General features: G+C 37.1%; 1 protein-coding gene across 31 annotated transcripts in view; it reads left to right on the top strand.

The window, feature by feature from the left end:
* The window catches only part of szt2 (SZT2 subunit of KICSTOR complex), a 115753-nt gene that overhangs the window by 6775 nt on the left and 88685 nt on the right, over window positions 1-20293 (top strand). For 23 of the 31 annotated variants that reach the window (XM_077199830.1, XM_077199844.1, XM_077199850.1 and 20 more), the window contains exons 7-26: window positions 647-753; window positions 1338-1575; window positions 2961-3131; window positions 4308-4539; window positions 4665-4794; window positions 7470-7615; window positions 8453-8605; window positions 8669-8783; window positions 8905-9110; window positions 9830-10066; window positions 10212-10290; window positions 10384-10472; window positions 11780-11948; window positions 13984-14098; window positions 14181-14300; window positions 14736-14936; window positions 16538-16635; window positions 17196-17334; window positions 17864-18094; window positions 18688-18895. In XM_077199830.1, the coding sequence (XP_077055945.1) occupies window positions 647-753; window positions 1338-1575; window positions 2961-3131; window positions 4308-4539; window positions 4665-4794; window positions 7470-7615; window positions 8453-8605; window positions 8669-8783; window positions 8905-9110; window positions 9830-10066; window positions 10212-10290; window positions 10384-10472; window positions 11780-11948; window positions 13984-14098; window positions 14181-14300; window positions 14736-14936; window positions 16538-16635; window positions 17196-17334; window positions 17864-18094; window positions 18688-18895 (3184 nt within the window). The remainder of the gene's footprint in view (window positions 1-646; window positions 754-1337; window positions 1576-2960; window positions 3132-4307; window positions 4540-4664; window positions 4795-7469; window positions 7616-8452; window positions 8606-8668; window positions 8784-8904; window positions 9111-9829; window positions 10067-10211; window positions 10291-10383; window positions 10473-11779; window positions 11949-13983; window positions 14099-14180; window positions 14301-14735; window positions 14937-16537; window positions 16636-17195; window positions 17335-17863; window positions 18095-18687; window positions 18896-20293) is intronic. The other 8 variants (XM_077199854.1, XM_077199835.1, XM_077199856.1 and 5 more) reach the window with 1 other exon arrangement.

The raw sequence follows: 20293 nt of genomic DNA, 5'->3' as shown, positions 1-20293 counted from the left end.
TGGCGCAGTATGGCTGCCGTCGCATCATTCAGGTGATGCTGCACACTGGTGGTGGTCGAGGCGATTCCCCCCTTCAATGTAAAGTGCTTTGAGTATCCAGAAAAGCGCTATATAAATGTAACAAATTATTTTTATTATCACAGTTCAGTACAGTCATCAGAACCGCGTCTGCACATCTTGTTTTGTGTGTGACTGAGGGATTCTTGCCGCTGTTTTGACTCCTTTACACATTTTATAAGCTCTTCACGAGTTCTCAGCTGGTCAAAATACCATCATATGTAGCTACGCATATACAATGAGCACATTTAGCCCAGAACACAGCATTGTTCTGGATGTTCGGTAATGTGAACGCTAAGCAGAACAGGACTAAATTATTTTTTCTGTGGTCCGGACCAAACAAAACCAAGCGAACTGAACTACAAGTATGAACAACACACCCTTACAAACCATTTATTTTACATGTATTCATTAGTTTTAATCAGTCCACCCAGAAACTAAATTAATTATACTATGAATGATTTTAAAGACGTCATTTACCCATGGCTAAATGACACGTAAGAACAAAACAAAAGGTGTCGCTGCTGAATGGGCAGTATGAATGCTAATGCATAAAGTACAAATAATCATCTTTTGTGTTGTCCTGCAGGAATAATAATCATCACAGATGGAGTGACGAGCGTTCCTGATGTAGCTGTGTGTGAAACTCTGCTGAACCAGCTGAGAAGTGGAACCATCGCCTGTTCCTTTGTTCAAGTACTGCTCAGATCCATGTTCATGTTCAGTCTGACTGCCACAAATATACTAATGCTCTTTACAATATCATTCAAAGAGTTTGAGGTCGGTATGATTTAAAAGAAAAAAGAAAAAATCTGCTTATCAGGGCTGCGATTATTTGATCTATAAATACGGAAAAAAATGTAATATAGTGAAATATTATTACAATTTAAAATACCAGTTAGTGTTTTATATTTGATTAAATTTTGAAGTGTAATTTTTATCTCTGATTCAATGCTGAATTTTCTTTAATGTCACATGATTCGTCGTCAGAAATCAATAATTTGCTGATTTGCTGCTCAAACATTTATGTGTTTAAAAAAAAACATTTATTTGATATAGAAATATTTTGTGATATTAAACATGTCTTTACTGTCACTTTTCATCGATTTTTAATTGTGTCCTTGCTGAATAAAAATATGAATTTCTTTTAAAAAAAAAACGAAAAACATACTGACCCCAAACTTTTGAACAATAGTGTAAATTGCAGTAGATTTAGTTTGACTTTGTAACTGGTCTGTTATAATGCATAACACACCCTTTTGTTCTACTGTTTCTCTCAGGTGGGCGGCGCGTACTCCTACGACTGTAGTTTTGGCTACATCCCCAACGTGGAGCTGATGAAGTTCATCTCCATGGCAACCTTTGGCTCCTATCTGTCCATGTGTCCCGAGTCCGACTCGACCGGCGTGGAGATGAACGCTTACCACCGATCCTTCCTCACATACTCCTTCCTGAGGACCGGCGAGTCCATGAACCCAGAGTATTACTGCTGTAAGCTCAACTCAGGCTTAAGAGAAGGTCCTGCTGAGTATTTCATTGTTTTAGCATTTTAAACTGTCCATGTTTTTTCTTGAAATATGAGCCTGCAGTATCTTTAAAATAGGAAATATACTAGTGGTAGTGGCCAAAAATGATGTCCGGCCTAGAAAAATATACATCTTCACCCTTTATTTGAAATTATTATAAATGTGTTAAACCTTTTCTTAGCATATTGTATAGTTGTGCTTGGAGTCAATTGTTTTACTTGTGATTATGCAATGAAATTGTGCTGACATAATTTTTAGCCAGGCTGTCATACAAAGAAATTATGAACACATGCAGGAACAAGAGAGAACCAAAAAATATTAATAATTGATTATGCTGTAGTCAATGCATGCTGTTTGCTTTTTGTTTTTCTATGCATTTTTTTTTTTGCATAGTAAAATAAAACCTGTAGCTGTAGTTTGCCTTTTTTTGCCAAATAATTGTGTCAGATAAATTCCTTAACCATGTTTAGAGTTTTGTGCTTCCCTCATATTTAAAATGTATATAAAAAATATGAAGTATTTTAGTTATTAGGCAAAATGAGATCTGAAAAGGAAGGAAAGCATTCAGAGATGTTTGAGCGCTTATATTTCTAAGAGAGGATTGCTCTGTCCACTCAAAACACTGTTATTTCACCATACATCATCAGATAGCAAAGCAATCAATAACAGCTCTCAGCGCTCGGTATCTTAACCCTGTCTGTGAACTTTCAGTTCTGCCTCACTATTAAGCAAAATTGCATTCCCATTACAAACACATTAGAGGCAATTTCATAAATGCTCATGAGATATGGTCAAAAGTTAGTCATATGTTTTTCAGTCGGTCATCTGCTTATTTCCTTTTGCAATGTTTAAAGATGCTAAGTCATTTTTGAAAGGAAACATGTGACTGCATGGATCTGCACTTGATTTTACTTTCACTTATAAAAAGTCTAGATACACCTAGGATTTGATTGGCATATACAGGTGAAACTCGATAAATTAGGATATTGTGCAATAGTTCATGTATTTCAGTAATTCAAATTAAAACGTGAAACTAATATATTTAGTATATATAACTATATACATATGCATGATTATACTTTTCAGAGGGCCAACATTTCTGTATTTAAATCTTTTTTTAAATTATTTTCATGTAATATTCTAATTTTCTGAGATTTTGAATTTGGGGTTTTCATAAGCGGTAAGCCATAATCATCAAAATTATAACTTTTGCACGGTATTCAAATTTTTCGAGTTTCACCTGTAATTATCCATTATGGCACATTAATTGATATATGATATACAAATTGATATATCTTTGAGATATATATGCACACACACATTAGGTTATGCAAACAGCACTGTAATGACTGACCTGTGTCATCCCTGTGCTTCTAGTCTCCCAGCACAGGCTCTTTAATGAACACCTGGTGTCGGCCAGTGGAAACCCTGCCTTAGTGATGCGCAGGAAGAAACACACTGAGAAGGAAGTGCATGCTGATTTGATCAGTGTGTTGTCTATCAGACTGAGAGAGGGATACACCATCCGAGAGATTAACATCACTAAAGGTACTTTAACCTCATAAGGTATGGTATTGAATGTTGAAATATACTTGATCTTATGCAAATTGGGTGTTTAAAGGTGAAGGATGTAAGATTTTTTATGATAAAATACATCCTCTTAACTTATAGCGTGAGTTTGCGGCATGGCTAGATGGGAAAAGAAATTCATCCTCAGTTACAAAAGTGCAAGACAAAATTCACTGCATTTAGACCTTCAAAGATTAAACCGATCATGAACACAGCAAAGCATACTGACATTGCATTGCAGTGCAGCACGCAACAATGGACGCTTCATTACCATACAGCATCATCATGCACTCGTTCAGATTCAAATGTACCCGTTTAAATAATTACTCAACCTCAAACAGTTGTGGCGCGTCATTTAAACAAATGCTACTGGTGCAGATCAATGGATGGGTTTATTATAACTCATGACACATAGAAACACAGCTAAAAGTATTCCTAATACGTTGGACCTTTTATTGCAAGTAGCCTAATTTTACCTGTTGAGACGTTTCTTCACAAGTACCCGAAGGAGCTTCATCATGTAACATCATATAAGGGCGTATAAAAATATGCTTTATTTTTTGTTATTCCGCTTGGTGCCACTAGTGTCACTGAAACTACATACTTCACCTTTAAAGGTGCATTGTGCAATATTTAGGAGGATCTGTTGACAGAAACGCAATATCATATACATAACTATGTTTTCAGTGTTGTATAAAGACCTTACATAATGAACCGTTCTGTTTTTATTACCTTAGAATGAGCCATTTCTATCTACATACACCGCGGGTCCCTTTGCATCGAAATAACTATTTTGAGTAGACATGTTTCTTGAGGAGCCCTAAACGGACTAACGTGTTTCATCACTATGTTGTTCTTTGTGCAAAGAAGCAAGCTAAAAGTCAGTGAATAAAACACTGACACAATGATGAACAAGTAACAATAATATTTGCAATAACATCAATCATCAATAACTTTGTGAAGAAACCTCTGAAATCTCTGCTGTCTTAGACGACGACATCTTTTCCTGTCGGCCATCGTAACTTCTGTTGGTTGCAGTTCGCAACCTCACCACTAGATGCAGCTAAAATTGACACACTGCACCTTTAATGCAGCCTTGAAATAGGTAATTGGGATTTCTCAATAATCATGTAATTATCTAATCATCTCTATAAGGAGGAAGTCAGTTGGAGTTGAAGCTTGTCCTCCTCTGGAAGCATAACATGCGCATCGAGTACCTTGCCGTGGCGTCCTGGCCCCTGGATCCAATCAAACGCACCACCTGGGTGGAGGTGACCATGGAGGGCAGTTATGACATCCTCCATGACATCAGCTGCACCATGCGGAAACCAATCACAAGCCCCTACCGGACGTCTGTCATCCGTCGCTTCTGGAACACTCTGCAGAGGTCAGATCTCTGTTTTAAACTCTGGGTTAACTTGAACAGCGATTGCAGAAGGAAGATTTTAGATGCTTTGCTGTCAGTTTTAGTTTGATGTCATAGTAATGCTGTACGTCGTTTGTTCTCAACAGCATAAATCAGACAGACCAGATGTTAGTGCACCTGCAATCCTTTAATTCTATCCCAGAACATTACACCATCCCCGAAAGCACAAAAAATGGTGTTCCTCTGTTTTACATCCCACCTGGGTCGACCACACCGGTGAGTGAGCACAAAATCATCGTATTAGAATGATTTCCGAAGGATCATGTGACACTCAAGACTGGAGTAATTATGCAAAAAATTCAGGAATAAATTACATTTGAACATATATTCACATAGAAAATATTTATTTTAAATTGTAATAATGTTAATATTACTCAATATTATTGTTTTGGTGATATTAACATGCTAATCACTAGGGCTGAACGATTAATTGCATTTGCGATAATATCGCGATATGATGAAATGCGATTTTGTAACCGCAAAAGCTGCGATTACACTGGTCACGTTACACGCGAGAGAAAAGCAGTCTGCAAATCAAGCATCAACTTGGCACGCTACGCATAGGTCTGGCATACAGGAAAGAACAGTTTATTTGTAATGTATGTGATATTGTGTTATTTATTCTCTCTACAACAATTCTGGATTGATTCAGAGAATTTCAGAATCGAATCTGAGCTTAGTTTTTAAACACACATGAGTGATGACCCTGCGCGTGCTTTAGAAACAACCGTATTCTGCTTGCTTCTAATTTCTCTCTCTCTCTCTCTCTCACACACACACACACACACAACACCGCTCGAACCTTCCGAAAAATAAGCTTTCATAAAGTTCGGGGTTTAAGCAAATTACAAGGACAGTCGCGGGCTTCATTGCACAGGTTTTGCCGCTTTGATGTTACTCTTGCAGTGCGCGGTCTTGGCCGCCGGAATTTTCCTTACAAATGCTCCACAAAGGCATTATTTATGTCTTTTGGAATGCAGTTGGCTTATATATTAAAATTATGAAAATCACTGAGAAAGCTGCTTTCATTTTAAAATACTTACGCGCGCTTTGTGAAGAGTGCTCGTGCAAGCAGCTGTGAGCGACTCATTGGGTAAATGTACTTGCATCTCAAAATGCTTTTGACGCGAAATTAATGTAAACACGGTCAGTTATATCTCAAACCAACAGGACAAACCACATTTACAATTTAAAAAGAAATATGTGCATTAGTGTGAATGCAATTTATCGTATAGGGGGAAAATCACTCCAGCTCTTGAATGGAAAACGTTCAGACCGCCTACTTTTAAATACTGAAAGCACTCTTTGTTTATTGCTTGTAATGTTTTTTTTTTTGTTCCTCTTTATTTACTAGCTTTTATATGTTGAAGCTATATTAGTTTATAGCCCATTTAAAATTCTTTACATGTAATTGGTTTAATTAATATATATATTCAGTGTTTCCCCTAGAAATTTTTCCAGCAGTGGTGCTGTTACGTGCCCGAGGCTGTTACCAAGCCGCGCGTGGTGGGGTCCGGTGGCATGCACCCTGGAAGATTTAAAAAAAAAAAATAACCCCTTAAACCATGACTTCTGGCAAGTTTTATGGATAGAAATGGACATTTTGAGAAAAACAAATATGACATACCATCAACTGATTCAAGGCATGATTATTGCAGCACGTACCTTGAACTGCAGTCACAAACAGAAACCTTCATTTTATAATTTTAGACAGGATTGTTCATGTTTTCTTTTGTGTTCATTTTCAGCTTGGTAGAAATTGTTTAGGGGAAAAATGAAACGGCACAACCCAGAAAAAGTTTATTTACAATTTATTGAAAATTTTATCTTAATGGGAGAGGCCACACCCAATCTGTGAGCACTTAATTTTTCTTGGCTTTTTATAGAAGATCTATAAGGCTCTTGGGTAATTGAATGATATTTTGGGGGTATTTTTAGTTTTTGCAAGAAGTCTTATGCTCATCTAGCCTGCATTTATTTAATCAAAAATACAGAAAAAACAGTAGCCTAATATAGTGAAATATTATTACATGATGTTCTTTTTAACTTTTTATTAATCAAAGAATCTTAAAAAAAAAAGAGCATCACGTATCATCATATTAGAATGATTTCTGAAGGACATCAACAAGTTTAGTAGACTCATCTGAAAAATTAAATATGATTTAACGTTAACTATCAGGACTATGAGCAGTAGGTGATACTTCCTCGTCTTCATGGAGAGCGCAGTTCGTACCGCTTTCTCCTTTCCACAAGCGCATGCTCTCCCGTGGCGTCTGTCGTTGCTATATAACCATGAACAGAGGCGCGCTTGAAAAAACGAGCGCGCCGGCCGCATTTGAAATAATGAATTTGCACGCGCAAAAAACGTGCTATGTGAATGCCCCCTTATGGCAACGTGACATTAGTCTAATCGAAAATATTTCCATATGTGGCTCTTTCCTCCTTGTTAACAAGGGGATTCAGAGCCACCGCATGCAGCGCCGCCGGTCGCCATGACAGTGTTTTTAGGTGTGTAAGTGAATGAAGTGAATGTCGTTATGTTGCTGATCATGGAAAGATTTTGCAGCGGCACTGCGCCGCTGCTGAATACATTGTAGGGGAAACACTGATATTTAATGTATGTATATTTACACATGTAATTAAATACATATTTTAAGTATTATTAAGATTAATTAATAAGAAAAAAATTAGATCGGACCATGAGCTGCCTAAAGATTCCCATCCCTACTGTACAATGATTTATTGCTTGTCTTTGTCGACTAATACAGAAGGTAAAGAACTTAAAGTAATCACATATTAAATCGCATTCGCAATGTTGGTTAAAAAAATCGCAATTAGATTATTTTCCATTATCGTTCAGCCCTACTAATCACAATCCTGCTCTCCATCAGGTCCTTTCCCTCCAGCACAGTGGCTCTAAAGACTCCAGCCAGTCGCAGTTTGCCTCTTACTGGAAGCCAATCCTGTCCATGGACGCTAACTTCTGGCAGCGCTGGCTGCACATGCATCGCATCGCTATCATTCTGGAACATGACATGTGAGTGAACACAGCCTGGACCGGTCAGCGTATAGTTTAGGTCAATATAGTTTAGTCCGGTTAGTGTTGGGAATGTTACCCCAAAAGATTTAACTTGAGTCTGTGTGAAAAAAGAGAGAGACCTGGTCCATATAAAATGTCAAAACTGACCATATTTTCTTACTACACGTCTTATTGCAAACAATTCATTGGTGCATGTTTGGTGCTGAAATGGCTTTCCTTTTATAGGGATAGTTCACCCAAAAATGCAAATTCTGTCAGTAATTACTCTCCCTCATGTTGTTCCAACCCCGTAAGACCTTCGTTCATCTTCGGAACACGAATTAAGATATTTTTGATTAAATCTGAGAGCTGGATCACTCCTCCATAGGCTTCTAAAGGGATTGACACTTGTTCCCCGAAAAGTTATTAAAGACATCGTTAAAATAGTCCAAGTGACTACAGTGGCTCAATCTTAAGTTACGACGAGAATACTTTTTGTGTGCAAAAAAAACAAAAATAACGACTTTATTTCAACTATTCATTTCCTTCTCTGTGGGCCTCGAGTCAGTTCACTAGTGTAACAGCGTAGCCGTTTTGTGTTGTACGTCACACGCATCACACACATGACCAGCGTCGGCCAATAGTGAGCCTACGTGTGACAAAGCTCTACGCTATCACACTACGCTAACTCACTCACAGAATTTACATTTTTGGGTGAACTATCCCTTTAAGGTGACACCAAGTTGAGTTGGTATAAAAAGAGAGATACTTGGTTTAGAAATACAAGTAGTGCTCCATATAAAAACTCAACAAGTGTTCAGTAATTTTCTATTTGCTGTATGTCTCTCTGTTCAGCCCAGTCCCGAAGCACGTGCACAACGCTGGCAGTAATGGTCGATTCAGCACCGTCCAGTGTCGCATCTCTCACTCTGCGCTCACCTCGCTGCTCAGGGACTGGAGCAGTTTCGTCCTGGTGGAGGGATACTCATACGTCAAACTTATTTACAGGTACATGCACAGTACTTTTGCCAGATTTACAGAGCAGTGTTTTAACAAGCATTATTCCCACAGTGCCTCTGAGTTGCCGCCCGTCTCCTTCTATCTGGTGCGTCTGATCTCTAAAGCTCCCTGCATGGTGCTGCGATTGGGCTTCCCAATAGGAACTCTTGCACACACCAGGAACAAGGTGAGGCAGCGTTTTTCACACTCGAGTTCAGTTCATTTGATGTGAAAACTGTTTTCAGAACAGTACAGCAAGGCCGCACATACGTAAGAATGAGTGTTTGTCACTCTGACTCTGTTTGTAGATTGTGGATGAACTTCGAGAGCAGATTCTGCGGCTGCGCTTCCCTCATCGAGTCCAGAATAAGGAGGCCACACCAAAGACCAAACGGAAGATTCTGGGTAACGCTTCACCCTCCAAGTCTCCGCCTCTTCCGGTGCCCAAACCGGCGCTCTCTGACCGGCCGTGTGTGGTGGTGCTCAACAAACCTCTTGAAAAACTACTGATCAGGTCAGTGACGTAAACATAAAACAATTATCAATCTCATTTCTGTTATTTTGATAAGTTATACAGTGCTACAGTCAACTTCACGTCAAAATTGACCTTATTTTCTAATGGCTTTTCTTTTTGGCTGACACCATTTTTTAAATTTTTTTATTTGAACTCCTATAGGAGTTTAACTCCTACAGTTTTCATGATCAATTACTGATTGATTAACTGGATTAAATTCCAAAGATTCATGCTTTTCTCATTGAATATTCTGTTTTACACCAAAATGTCACATTATGTTATATAAGTACAATGGTTTGCGAACATGTAGACTTTAATCAAAGTTATTTAATTATTATTGTTATATATATACTGTTTTATATATATATATACACGTTATATTGTTATATATAAAGTATTTATTATTTTTATGTTTTCAGTTTTCAATTTAATTGCAGTTTGTTTCAGTAATTTTGTTATATGCTTTTATCATTTTTATTAATTTTTTTAAAATATATTTTTATTTAAGTCTTTATTTTATTTCAGTTTTAGTCATTTTAGTACTTCACCGTATAGGCAACAATTATAATTTTAAGTTTTTCATCTAATTTTTAAATTTAATTCTAACTTTTTTCAATTAACAAAAATAATTTTTAATAGTTTTAATTTTACAGTTACAACATTGACTTCAGCTCGGGCCCAAATCTGGCTCCTAATCTTGTTCTGACGTCCTGCTACAGGTACGAGAAACTTCCGTCAGATTTCCGCACCCCTTTTATCCTAAACATGGAGCCGTTCGCCCAGCCGGCCATCATGGGCGCCCCTCTCAGCATGGCTGCCAGCAGGACGGCCTCCTCCACCGTGGCGTCGCTCTCCCGATACTTCCTTCACCAGCGCTGGGTTTGGGCCGTGCAGAACGGGCCGGGAACCGCTGTATCGCTGCATGCAGTCGCTCATATCCTCTCCATGCTCTCTGAGTGAGTCTGAAACAGAAATGACCTGCAATAAGCAACTTCGGATACAATTCAAATTACGAAAGCTTGTAATGTAAATCCAAAATAAGCAACTTTGTATAATAGCATCTACAAAATTGCTAATTGCTACTTGATGCTGTCTGCACAGTATTCGTCTGTCTGAAGGCTTCCATTTTGCTGCCAGCGGGGAGGGTATCGTCAACATGGTGACAGAGCTGCCAATGCAGGTGAAAGAATAAACACTTTCTGCTAGTATATCCCAGTTGTAGCATTTTTGTTGGCGATCCATTGCTAACTTTCAGCCACTACTGTGTACGCAGAGTCTTCCAGCTGATTTGGATGGAGAAAAGCACACCTGCATAGTCCAGTACATCTTATTTCCACCTCATTACACTTCTACCAAGGACAGGTAATGAGAAACTTGAGTTTCAGTCCACTGCTAAATCCTTAACCCTGTAAAGCCTGAAATATGAAATCATAGTCAGAAAAATATAATTTAAATATAAAAATATTTTACTTTTTACCATGGTCTGTCTGAATACTCAATTCTGATTGGCTCAAAGGTGTGCAATAAAACCGTTTAATGCACAGGTAGTTCCAAGTCAGTTGAATTCCCTTCCCATCAAGTATTGTTATTGATAAACATCAATAACAGCTTTATGTTGTCAATGCTGGCAAATGACCATGGTATAAGCAGGATAGGCCTAATAAAAGGCTAGCCGTGGATTAAATGATTACTTGCACAACTTAACACAAAAAAAGTTTGCATATGTGTTTTTGTTGAGTATCATATTTAATACATTAGGCTTTTATGGCTCATATATGTATGATATAGTTCGAAAACGGAGCTCGTAGGACAAAACGGAGCAGAAATATACGATATGATATTTGTATGGCTAAAAGATGGATTTCTGATAGCTTGTAATGTAAGTCCATGAGATCTTTATAACATTATTGAAACTACTTTCATAAAATCATGTAAATATCAGTTAACAATAATATGTCTTACAAAAATTATGCAATGCAAAACAAACAAATGACTGAGAAAAGCCTGATGTGTCATAATGGATACATTTTAACATGATGTCTAGTAAATGCAATATTACTAACAATATTAAATTTATTTTTATCTTTACTTTATAAAAATCATCAAAGATTTCACTGAACAAAAGAAAAAAAAAGAACCATGACCTGAAGGACGTTTTAGACTATCGTACAGGATAAACTATCAATCAGATGACATAAGGCATGTAGTAGATTGTGTACAGCAGGATTTTCAGCAAAGTTTTGATCATGTTGATAAGACCCTTAGAAATGTGCACATCAAATATGATATAGTTGGCTTTATAGGATTAAATGGCTTCAGCTGAATGTTTCCTATGCTTTAATGGTTTAGAATTAGGGCTGTGAAACGATTAATCACATCCAAAATAAAAGTTTGTATTTACATCATGTATGTGTGTGTACTCTTTTGGATGCGATTATTCGTGATTAATGGTTTCACAGCCCTATTTAGAATAGATGCGTAATGCTCAGCGCACAGTACAAGACCGAAACCAATTATATATATTTAAATATTGTTAAATCCTCACTTCACAGAGCTAATCATATACTAGGTGCATCAATTACAAGTCAATTAATAGACCAGAAGAGTACAGAAGAGAATAGTCTTGAAGTGGGCATTTGGTTTAACTCTTGTTGCCGTCGTGCCCATAGTTTCTCCACAGATGATGACAATGATACTGAAGTGGAGGCCATAGATGTGGACACCGAGCTGAGTCTGGTGACGGAGTGCTGGGTTGAGCCTCAGAGTGGATCCGTCTGCAGTTCACTGGACCAGCAACGACACTTTCACAACCTCACGTACCAGGAGATTCCTCAGGCTGTCAGTAACAAGCAGCACCACATCCTCACCTTCACTTACACATCAATCGCCATTGAAGAATAAACTCAAATAATAAATGCTAGAGCTGCACGACTAATCACGATCCCGATTCAAACACCCACATAATCTTATTCCTAAATGACAATGATTCAGAACTGTCTATTAAACCTTTGACAATTGCAATCACAGCGAACTCTCAAATCTGTTTGCACTGCTGCTGAGCCAGAGAGAGCAGTTGTCATATATATCTATGAAACCGCTTCACAAATAGTCTTTTCAACCACACGGTATTGTTATTTCAGTCTTACAATATGTTAAATTATAAAAAAGTCAAAGTATCCTTATTTGTCTCCCCAAGGAGAAATTAGTTTTGGATAAAGAGATTGCTACATGAAGATTTCAACAGAGACATAGCACAGGTATAGGGTTAAAACAGTTAAAGACAAAAAAGTACATAAAACATTAAGGCTACTCAGAGAACTGTGCAAAATAGCAAATCACCAATTCCTAAATTCTGCTTATGCAAAAGCGATATCATATCATGTCCATGCATAACATTCAATCACAGATATACAGTATACGGCTATACAGAATTAAAAACAATTTAAAAACAAAAAAGAGCTGAAGTCACAATCACAAAATCACAATCACAGAAGTAATGGGATAAAAGTTAATAGTTCCGATAAAAAACACTGATGTCTACGGAAACGATCAAAATAGAGTGCATCACCTTTTATAAGTAACTTTGCACTTCAAATGATTGTATCGATTACATTGTGACCAAGTGACTGTTATGATTCATTCATTCAAGAGATTTGTTCAAAAACGCTGATTCATACTGTAATGAAGCATGTGAAGTATTAATCATTGAAGTGATTCATGAAGTCATTGAATCATTCACTCAAAACTAATTTTTAATTTTTATTATTCATTCTAATTAATTAATTAATCATTTTTAAATAGACTGCAGCAATGGACATTTTGTCAGAACCTCTATTAAATTACACATTCTTTTGTTTAGTTGTCTGTTTAGAATCGTGATCTCAGTTTGAAACAAAAAAATCATCACTCTCAATTTGTCCAGAATTGTGCAGCTCTAATAAATGCCTAGTAATTCTACCTGTTTTACAAAATCTGGAACTTGAGTGATCAAGAATATAAATTTTACATGAGACAGATTTATTTTTGGATCATTGAGATACTATTATAGTTTTTATTAATATTTTTTAATTAGTATTTTAATATTTTTGCTTTAAATTTTTTTTAATGTCTATATTGTTATTAATTTGTATTTCAGCTTTAGTTTGAGTTATTTTAGTACATCAAGTTAAACTAAATGAAAAAGAAATGTTACATCTTATTATAACCTTTTTTTTATGGTTTTAGTTTAACTATAATTACCCCTGACACGAGCATTCATAAATTGGCAGACAAAGCTTTTAAGTTCTATAATCTATTTCTGAGTGAACTTTTCAGTGAATATGCAGAAAATAAGGTGGCATTGGATGGTAAAAACGGATATTTCCTTAAATCCGCTCCACTACAGCGAAACGGAGTTGTTAAAAAAACTAATAAAAGTGCACAAAATCAAAAGCTTTTTAAAATGGGCAGCAACAGGTAAACAATGCAATGCTAATGTATGCATTATATACATTTATATAAATTAGGGCTTGTATGAATAATACGTTTACTAGTCAACCAAGGAGCCGTGATTGTGCTGTGAGTTATTTTTACAGACGTCCATATGAGAAAGAACGACCAAACAAATAGGGCTTAAGGCAAGAATTGTTTATTATTGTAGAATCTGCTCGTGTAGTATTTGTTTATTTCAGTTTCAGAGATGGAGAGGGTTCTGACTTTTTGAAGAGAGATTGATTTTCTTTTACTATAATAAATTTTGCTCAATAACACTAGAAAGATTTAGTAAATGGGGTCAGTTTTTATTTCAAGTTGACTTTAATGTATTCAGGCATTTTTGCTGAGAACTTGCAAGGCCAAAGCTTACGAATTGTTTTTTTCTTCTTCTCCGTTTCAGATTTTTCCACGTGATCTGTCGTGCATGAGCACGATGATCACTTTTGAATACCTCATTCAGCTGTGTCAGAATAAAGAGCAGGTGTGCCCTCTCAACAGCCTCAAAGATGCTCCAGGTACAAGCGTCCACCATCAGCTGTCTCCTGCACACAGTCACAGTCAGTTTGCATGCTCAGTGTGATGTGCTAACTCTTCTAGGCGAGGTCCCAGCCGCCGCCGCTGATGACTGCATACACACTGTGCCTTTCCAGTTCGACCTGATGAAACTCTTGCCCAAGTGCCAGCAGATAGAGCTCTTCTTCTACACCTTTAGCCGAGGTACGACTTGATCATCCAATCACCTCGACCCTCATCCTGTCCTTACATGCATTCATATTACGGTAACACTTTACAATAAGGTTCATTAGTTAACATTAGTTAATGTATTTGCTAACAATGAGCAATACATTTGTTACAGAATTTATTATTCTTTGTTAATGTTAGTTAATAAAAATACAGCTGTTCATTGTTTGTTCATGTTAGTTCACAGTGACAACTAATGTTAACAAATACAACTTTTGATTTGAATGACGTATTAGTAAATGTTGAAATTAAAATGAACTAAGATTAATAAATGCTGGAAAAGTATTGTTCATTCTTAGTTCATGTTAACTATGAAACCTATTGTAAAGTGTTACCCATATTCCTTTATTCAACCATCAAATCAGGGTGTGTTTTCACTGTGTTTCTGTTGACCTTTGACCTCTGCTACAGAGGGGCAGGCGGATGTATCCCATAGTGCCTCCTCTTTGCCCAACGACCTCCTCCTCAGCCTCTTCCACAGCTCTCTGCAGAACGAGCTCAGTGATCGAGAGATCCCACTGACCGACGAGGATCATGTGGTGTTCATGCATCACATCCTGGAGCGGGAAAGAGATGGTCATGTGGCTCCATTCTCACTACCTGTCATTAAAGGTGATTTAACTGGATTTTTTTTTAAATTCTGGTGTATATGACAATCATGCAGGCAAACACAAATTACACTACCATTCAAAAGTGTGGGGTAAGATTTTTTGGTAACACTTTACAACAAGGTTCATTTGATAACATTAGTTAACTACATTATTTAATATGAACTAGCAATGAAAAATCCCTCTAAAGCATTTATTAATCTTAGTTAATGTTAACTTGTGTTGTTTTGGACTTTCTATTAATCAAAGATTCCTGGAAAAAAATTGCATCACAGTTTCCATAAAAATATAAAGCAGCGCAACTGTTTTCAACATTGATAATAATAATAAATGTTTCTTTAGCATCAAATCAGCATATTAGAATGATTTATGAAGGATCATGTGACACTGAAGACCGGAGTAATGATGCTGAAAATTCAGCTTTGATGACAGGAATAAATTACATTTTAAAATATATTCCTATAGAAAAGAGTTATTATAAATTGTAATAATATTTCACAGTTTTACTGTATTTTTGATCAAATAAATGCAGATTTAGTGAGCACAAGAGACTTCTTTCAAAAACGTTAAAAAATCTTACCGACCCCGAACTTTTGAATGGTATAGGGATGTGCCTGAAGCCTATATCTGAATTCGGAAAGGCACAGAAAATGAGTAATGTAAACATGAGCCCCTAAAGGGACTACAATTAGGTCGGCTGTGGTAGTCGGTTACATTACAATACATCAGATTTCACTTATCATGTTAACATAGTTAGTAGAGATGACTGACAGGATGATTTTGGAGGATTTGGTGTGCAACAGATCCTGATTGACATTGACAAAGATCTTCTCTCCCTATACAAAGAGTACACACCTCCCTATACACAGAGTAAACGCGATGGCAAATTTGAGTGAACTTGCATTCAAAAGTGATTTCAATGCCCTGTATATTGATAGCGCCTCCCTGATAACTGCAAATTAGATAAAATGTAATTACCCAACTATATAATTGCGAGAGAATGCAAAAGCATTGAAATATATTGTTCTCAAATTCAGAAAAATACGTAATTTCCTTTCCGAACATAGTATTCGGCTTCAGGCACATCCACATCAGTCTATACTCCATTAATAGTGGTTAACTACCAGGATTCAGGAAGGATAGTGCTCCGAACTATAACAGAGCTAAATTCACTTTAAACCACGGCTTCTTGGGGTTTATTGCTTAAGCTTGTCCTCATAGAACTGAAGTTGTATTAAACCCAGAACATTTCTTTAATTTCTGGAAAGTGGAAATGGATAACAACAACAGATTGTTTGTTGTTTGTATTTACTCTTGCTAAAGTCTTTGATAAATTGAATAGCATTGTGATCAGTGAAGGACAAACAAATTTTTTTAACTAAGTAGATGATTAAAAACCAGCGTAATTGAAAGACTTAATACTAATGGATGCCAGACATCCTCAATGAAGCTTTAAGTGATTCATTAGCAATTGATAGTGACATAAGAAGAGATTATTATTCTCATTGTGTGTGTGTGTGTGTGCGTGTGCGTGTGCGTGTGCGTGTGCGTGCGCGTGCGCGTGCGCGTGCGCGTGCGTGTGCGTGTGTGTGTGTGTGTGTTCAGAAGAGACTTTGAAGCCTTCGGAGAGGCAGGACAATGTTCTTTCTTTCCACACTATGGGAAGCAGTAAAGATGTGACGGGCTCCTCCAGCACACTACAGGTATGTCATCTCATATTACATCTCCACTAGAGTTCAAATGCCCGTCCACACGTGTGTAAAAGCTAGTTGCGTCCCAAATGACACGCTATACACTATGCACTTATAAACTATGCATTTATGCACAATGTGCTATTATTGTGTGTCTATTATTTTGTCATTCAACCATGTAATTTAAGCTGTGCTGTCGAGTACATGAAGCGATTCCACACTTCGTTTTTTCGGTTAATTAAGTGCATCATCCGGGTATTTAAAGTGCACCTTTTTTTGTTTAATTTTCAGTGTGAACGCACTACTTGCACTATTTATACTACAAAACAAGCATTGAATAGTGCGTAATTATGCAAATTGGGACAACCCCACTGTCTTTGACTAGTAATTTGTAAAATCATAAATGCTTTTGCTATCACTTTTGATTGATTTAATGCATCCCGAATAAAAGTTTTAATTTCTTGAAAAAAAATTAAAAATCTTACTGGCCCCAAACCTTTAAACAGTAGTGTATTTATCTTTCTGTTGTTGGCAGAGTGGTTACAGTGTGTGTGTTTCTTTGTTCCTGGCAGAGTTTCAGCAATGCAGATCTTGTGGATGACGAGCCAGCTGGCCTGGAGGAAGACGGCTTATCTCCACACTGGAAATGTTACGCCAAATACATCAGCCATCAGCAGATCCTGCTCACTTTCCTGCCAGCTACATTTACAGGTGCATCATCTGTCAATGCCACACCAATTAGACCTCAGTAGTCCTTTTATGTTTGCACACATCATGAGATTAATGCTTTCTATTTAGCCACATGCATTCTTGGCTGAAAACAAGAAACATGCCCACAGTTTACCAAACTAATATTACCAACTGGAGAATGTAGCAAACTACCATTTGGTAGGTCTTTAATACTTGTAAATGCCAATGTTAGAGAAAATAAAACGATGAAAATAAATTTGAAACCATATAGATTGCTAGAAAAAGTGTTACATATATAAATATGAATTAATATAAATTATTGTTGTTACTGTTGTTGTTATTAATAATTATATTCATGTTTCTTAATGTATAATAATTATGAATTAAATTCATCATAAATATTAAGTTTTTATTGCTGTAGTCTAATGATCATTCAGTTATTGCATTACATTTGTAAAATATTTGCATAATAATAGTAGCAGAATGTGGTCACTCCCATACTGTATGTATAAATGCGCACACACACACATATATTTTATTTTGACTGCAGATGTGCAGCTTTTGATGTCATCTGGGCTGGAAAGCGAACCTCCAATCAACGGCAGCTTCCTGGGAGAGGAGGAGACCTGTAGCCACGGCAACAGCCAATCACAGGCAGACTCTATCAGCAGTTCAGCCAATGGTCAACATGGAGAAGATGTCAGGGGCCACCCTGCGTCCAGAGAGGGGTCCACAGCTAAACCAGAAGCAGCGTTGGCCAGCATGAACACAGGCGATGCAGGTTTGACACAACAAAGTTGCAGTAATATTAGAAACCAAAACCAAACAAGGGAGTTTACAGGCATTTCACATCAGGGCAGATCCGTCATATGAATATGAAATGCATGGGAGGGTACAATTATTATTAGCCTACATTACGTATATTTATAATAATCGTATACTCTATCCGTGCACCACTTAATCATCACGTTAAACATAACCAACAGCAATATGACCAGGTTGCCTATAGCCTACACCACATTACATAGAAGCAATGGTATGAATATCCATAAAACACTTGACTATACAACATATTAGATGTAACACCAGAAGCATCACTCAAACATTGCATTTTAAAGCAGTCAACAGAGGGATATGCATTGCCATGACACACACACACACGCACACACACAAGGATTTTTGGGGGCGGGCCCGGCCTCCTATGGGTGTGCATCAGGGTTGTTACAGTTAACTAAAACCATTAAAGAACTTTTTCGTTATTTAAATGTTAACTGAACTAAAATACAATATAAAAAACTTAACATGGCTTAACATAACAAGTTAACATATCTGGGAGAGATTTTTATCTCCATAACTGTGTCCCATAACGTTTAGCTTCAGAAGAGAAGGATGGTGTGCAGTTTATGGAGCCTCAGAAGCGAGACTGTCACATCACGTTCAGCAGACAGACGTCTCAGCAGAGCGGCACCGACGCCACTCGACCTCGCTGCCCCATCTACATCTACAACTGCTCACTGGACTCCCTCAAAGAACAGCTGGTCCATCCACGGTCGGGACGGAAGCCCAGAGACATCTTCTTCAGGTACTGACACACATCCGCATGAAAGCTACGTTACAGCTTGAAGGTCTCTGGTCATCAGCTCTGTTCCAAACCCCATAGAGCGGCCTTCTGCCTACCTAGACAACTACTTCCAATGCAGCATCTGAAATAGGATCTGAAATCAGAAACTTAAATGCTCTTCATTAGCAATAAACACTGCATGCTTTGAATTAAAGCATCAATAAAATTCTTAAGGCACTGATCATGCTCTTATTCATGCAAATGCTTTTAAATCGTTCAAGCGTGATAAGACACAAAATAATCTGTGAATCTCCTGTCTGTGTGACACACACACACGCGCACGCACAGAAAGCCGATTCAGACAGCGCTTGAACTGGCAAAAACACAAAATTATGCCAAAATGCATGTTTTGTCGAGTATCTCGTAAGAACAGTCTTATATTAGTTATATGAAGTTTTAAATAAACATAAACAGTTGTGAGAAAATGGGATTTGTGTCAGATCCACGTCATGTGCGTCAGGTCTTAAAGTGACGGCAGCCTAATAAACCAGCTGCTGTCTGTCATTCAAGTCCCCCTGTGGTGAAAATCAAGCTTTTAATGTTGTTTATGTCTATGTGGTGTTTTTAATATGCTTTAAGACAAACCATGTGCAACTTCGTAAGTCAACACCATTGCTGAAAATTTTCTCCTTAAAACTGCAGTGAACCAAAGACAAAAACGCAGTCTCAAAAACGTAGTTTGAAAGCACTAGTTTATTTATATAACACTTTATACACTAGATTGCTACAAAGCAACCAGCTTTACAGTATTAAGCAAGAAAAAAAGTGTTGCTTTCAATTAGAATTACAACTTCAATATCTACTATAAAGCAGCTCTCCAGTTTGTTTTTACAGAAGAAATGAACCAGAGGTTTCCACCTCAAAGAAAGCAGAGCCTCAGAGCCACGCCTACCTATTATGTAATCGCCACGGACCAATGGTAATTCGACGATGTTTACCAGTCCGAGTCAACTTTTCTGGAAAGTTTGCTTTGGCAAACTGTTTCGAACTACAGAAGTGATCTCCAAAACAATTTTGGCCTTATTTTGATCAAAGTGATGTCACACGATTTCACTTGAGCCTTTATGGTGTCTACACTGCAGAAATGCTTTTCATACTTAGTATTTTTGTCTCGTTTCCAGTCCAAATATATACAAATGAAGATATCAAAATCAAGATGCATTAACTAGAAGAGTAAAATGACAAGATTAATATGTCCTGTTTTCTGGGGAAATAAATAAAAAGTAAGTGAGTTGATGCTTAAAAAAAGCAAAAATATCTGCCAATTGGGTAAGAAAAATAATCTTAATTTAAACAGAAACAAGATTATTTTTCTGACCCCATTGACAGATAATTTAGCTTATTTTAAGCAAAAACTTA

Source organism: Siphateles boraxobius, unplaced genomic scaffold (genome assembly GCF_051911475.1).
Source record: "Siphateles boraxobius isolate OS27281-9 unplaced genomic scaffold, OSU_SipBor_1 41, whole genome shotgun sequence".
Lineage (NCBI taxonomy): Eukaryota > Metazoa > Chordata > Actinopteri > Cypriniformes > Leuciscidae > Siphateles > Siphateles boraxobius.
The sequence above is the reverse complement of the archived record's forward strand: the minus strand, read 5'-3'. Positions and strand labels throughout refer to the sequence as shown.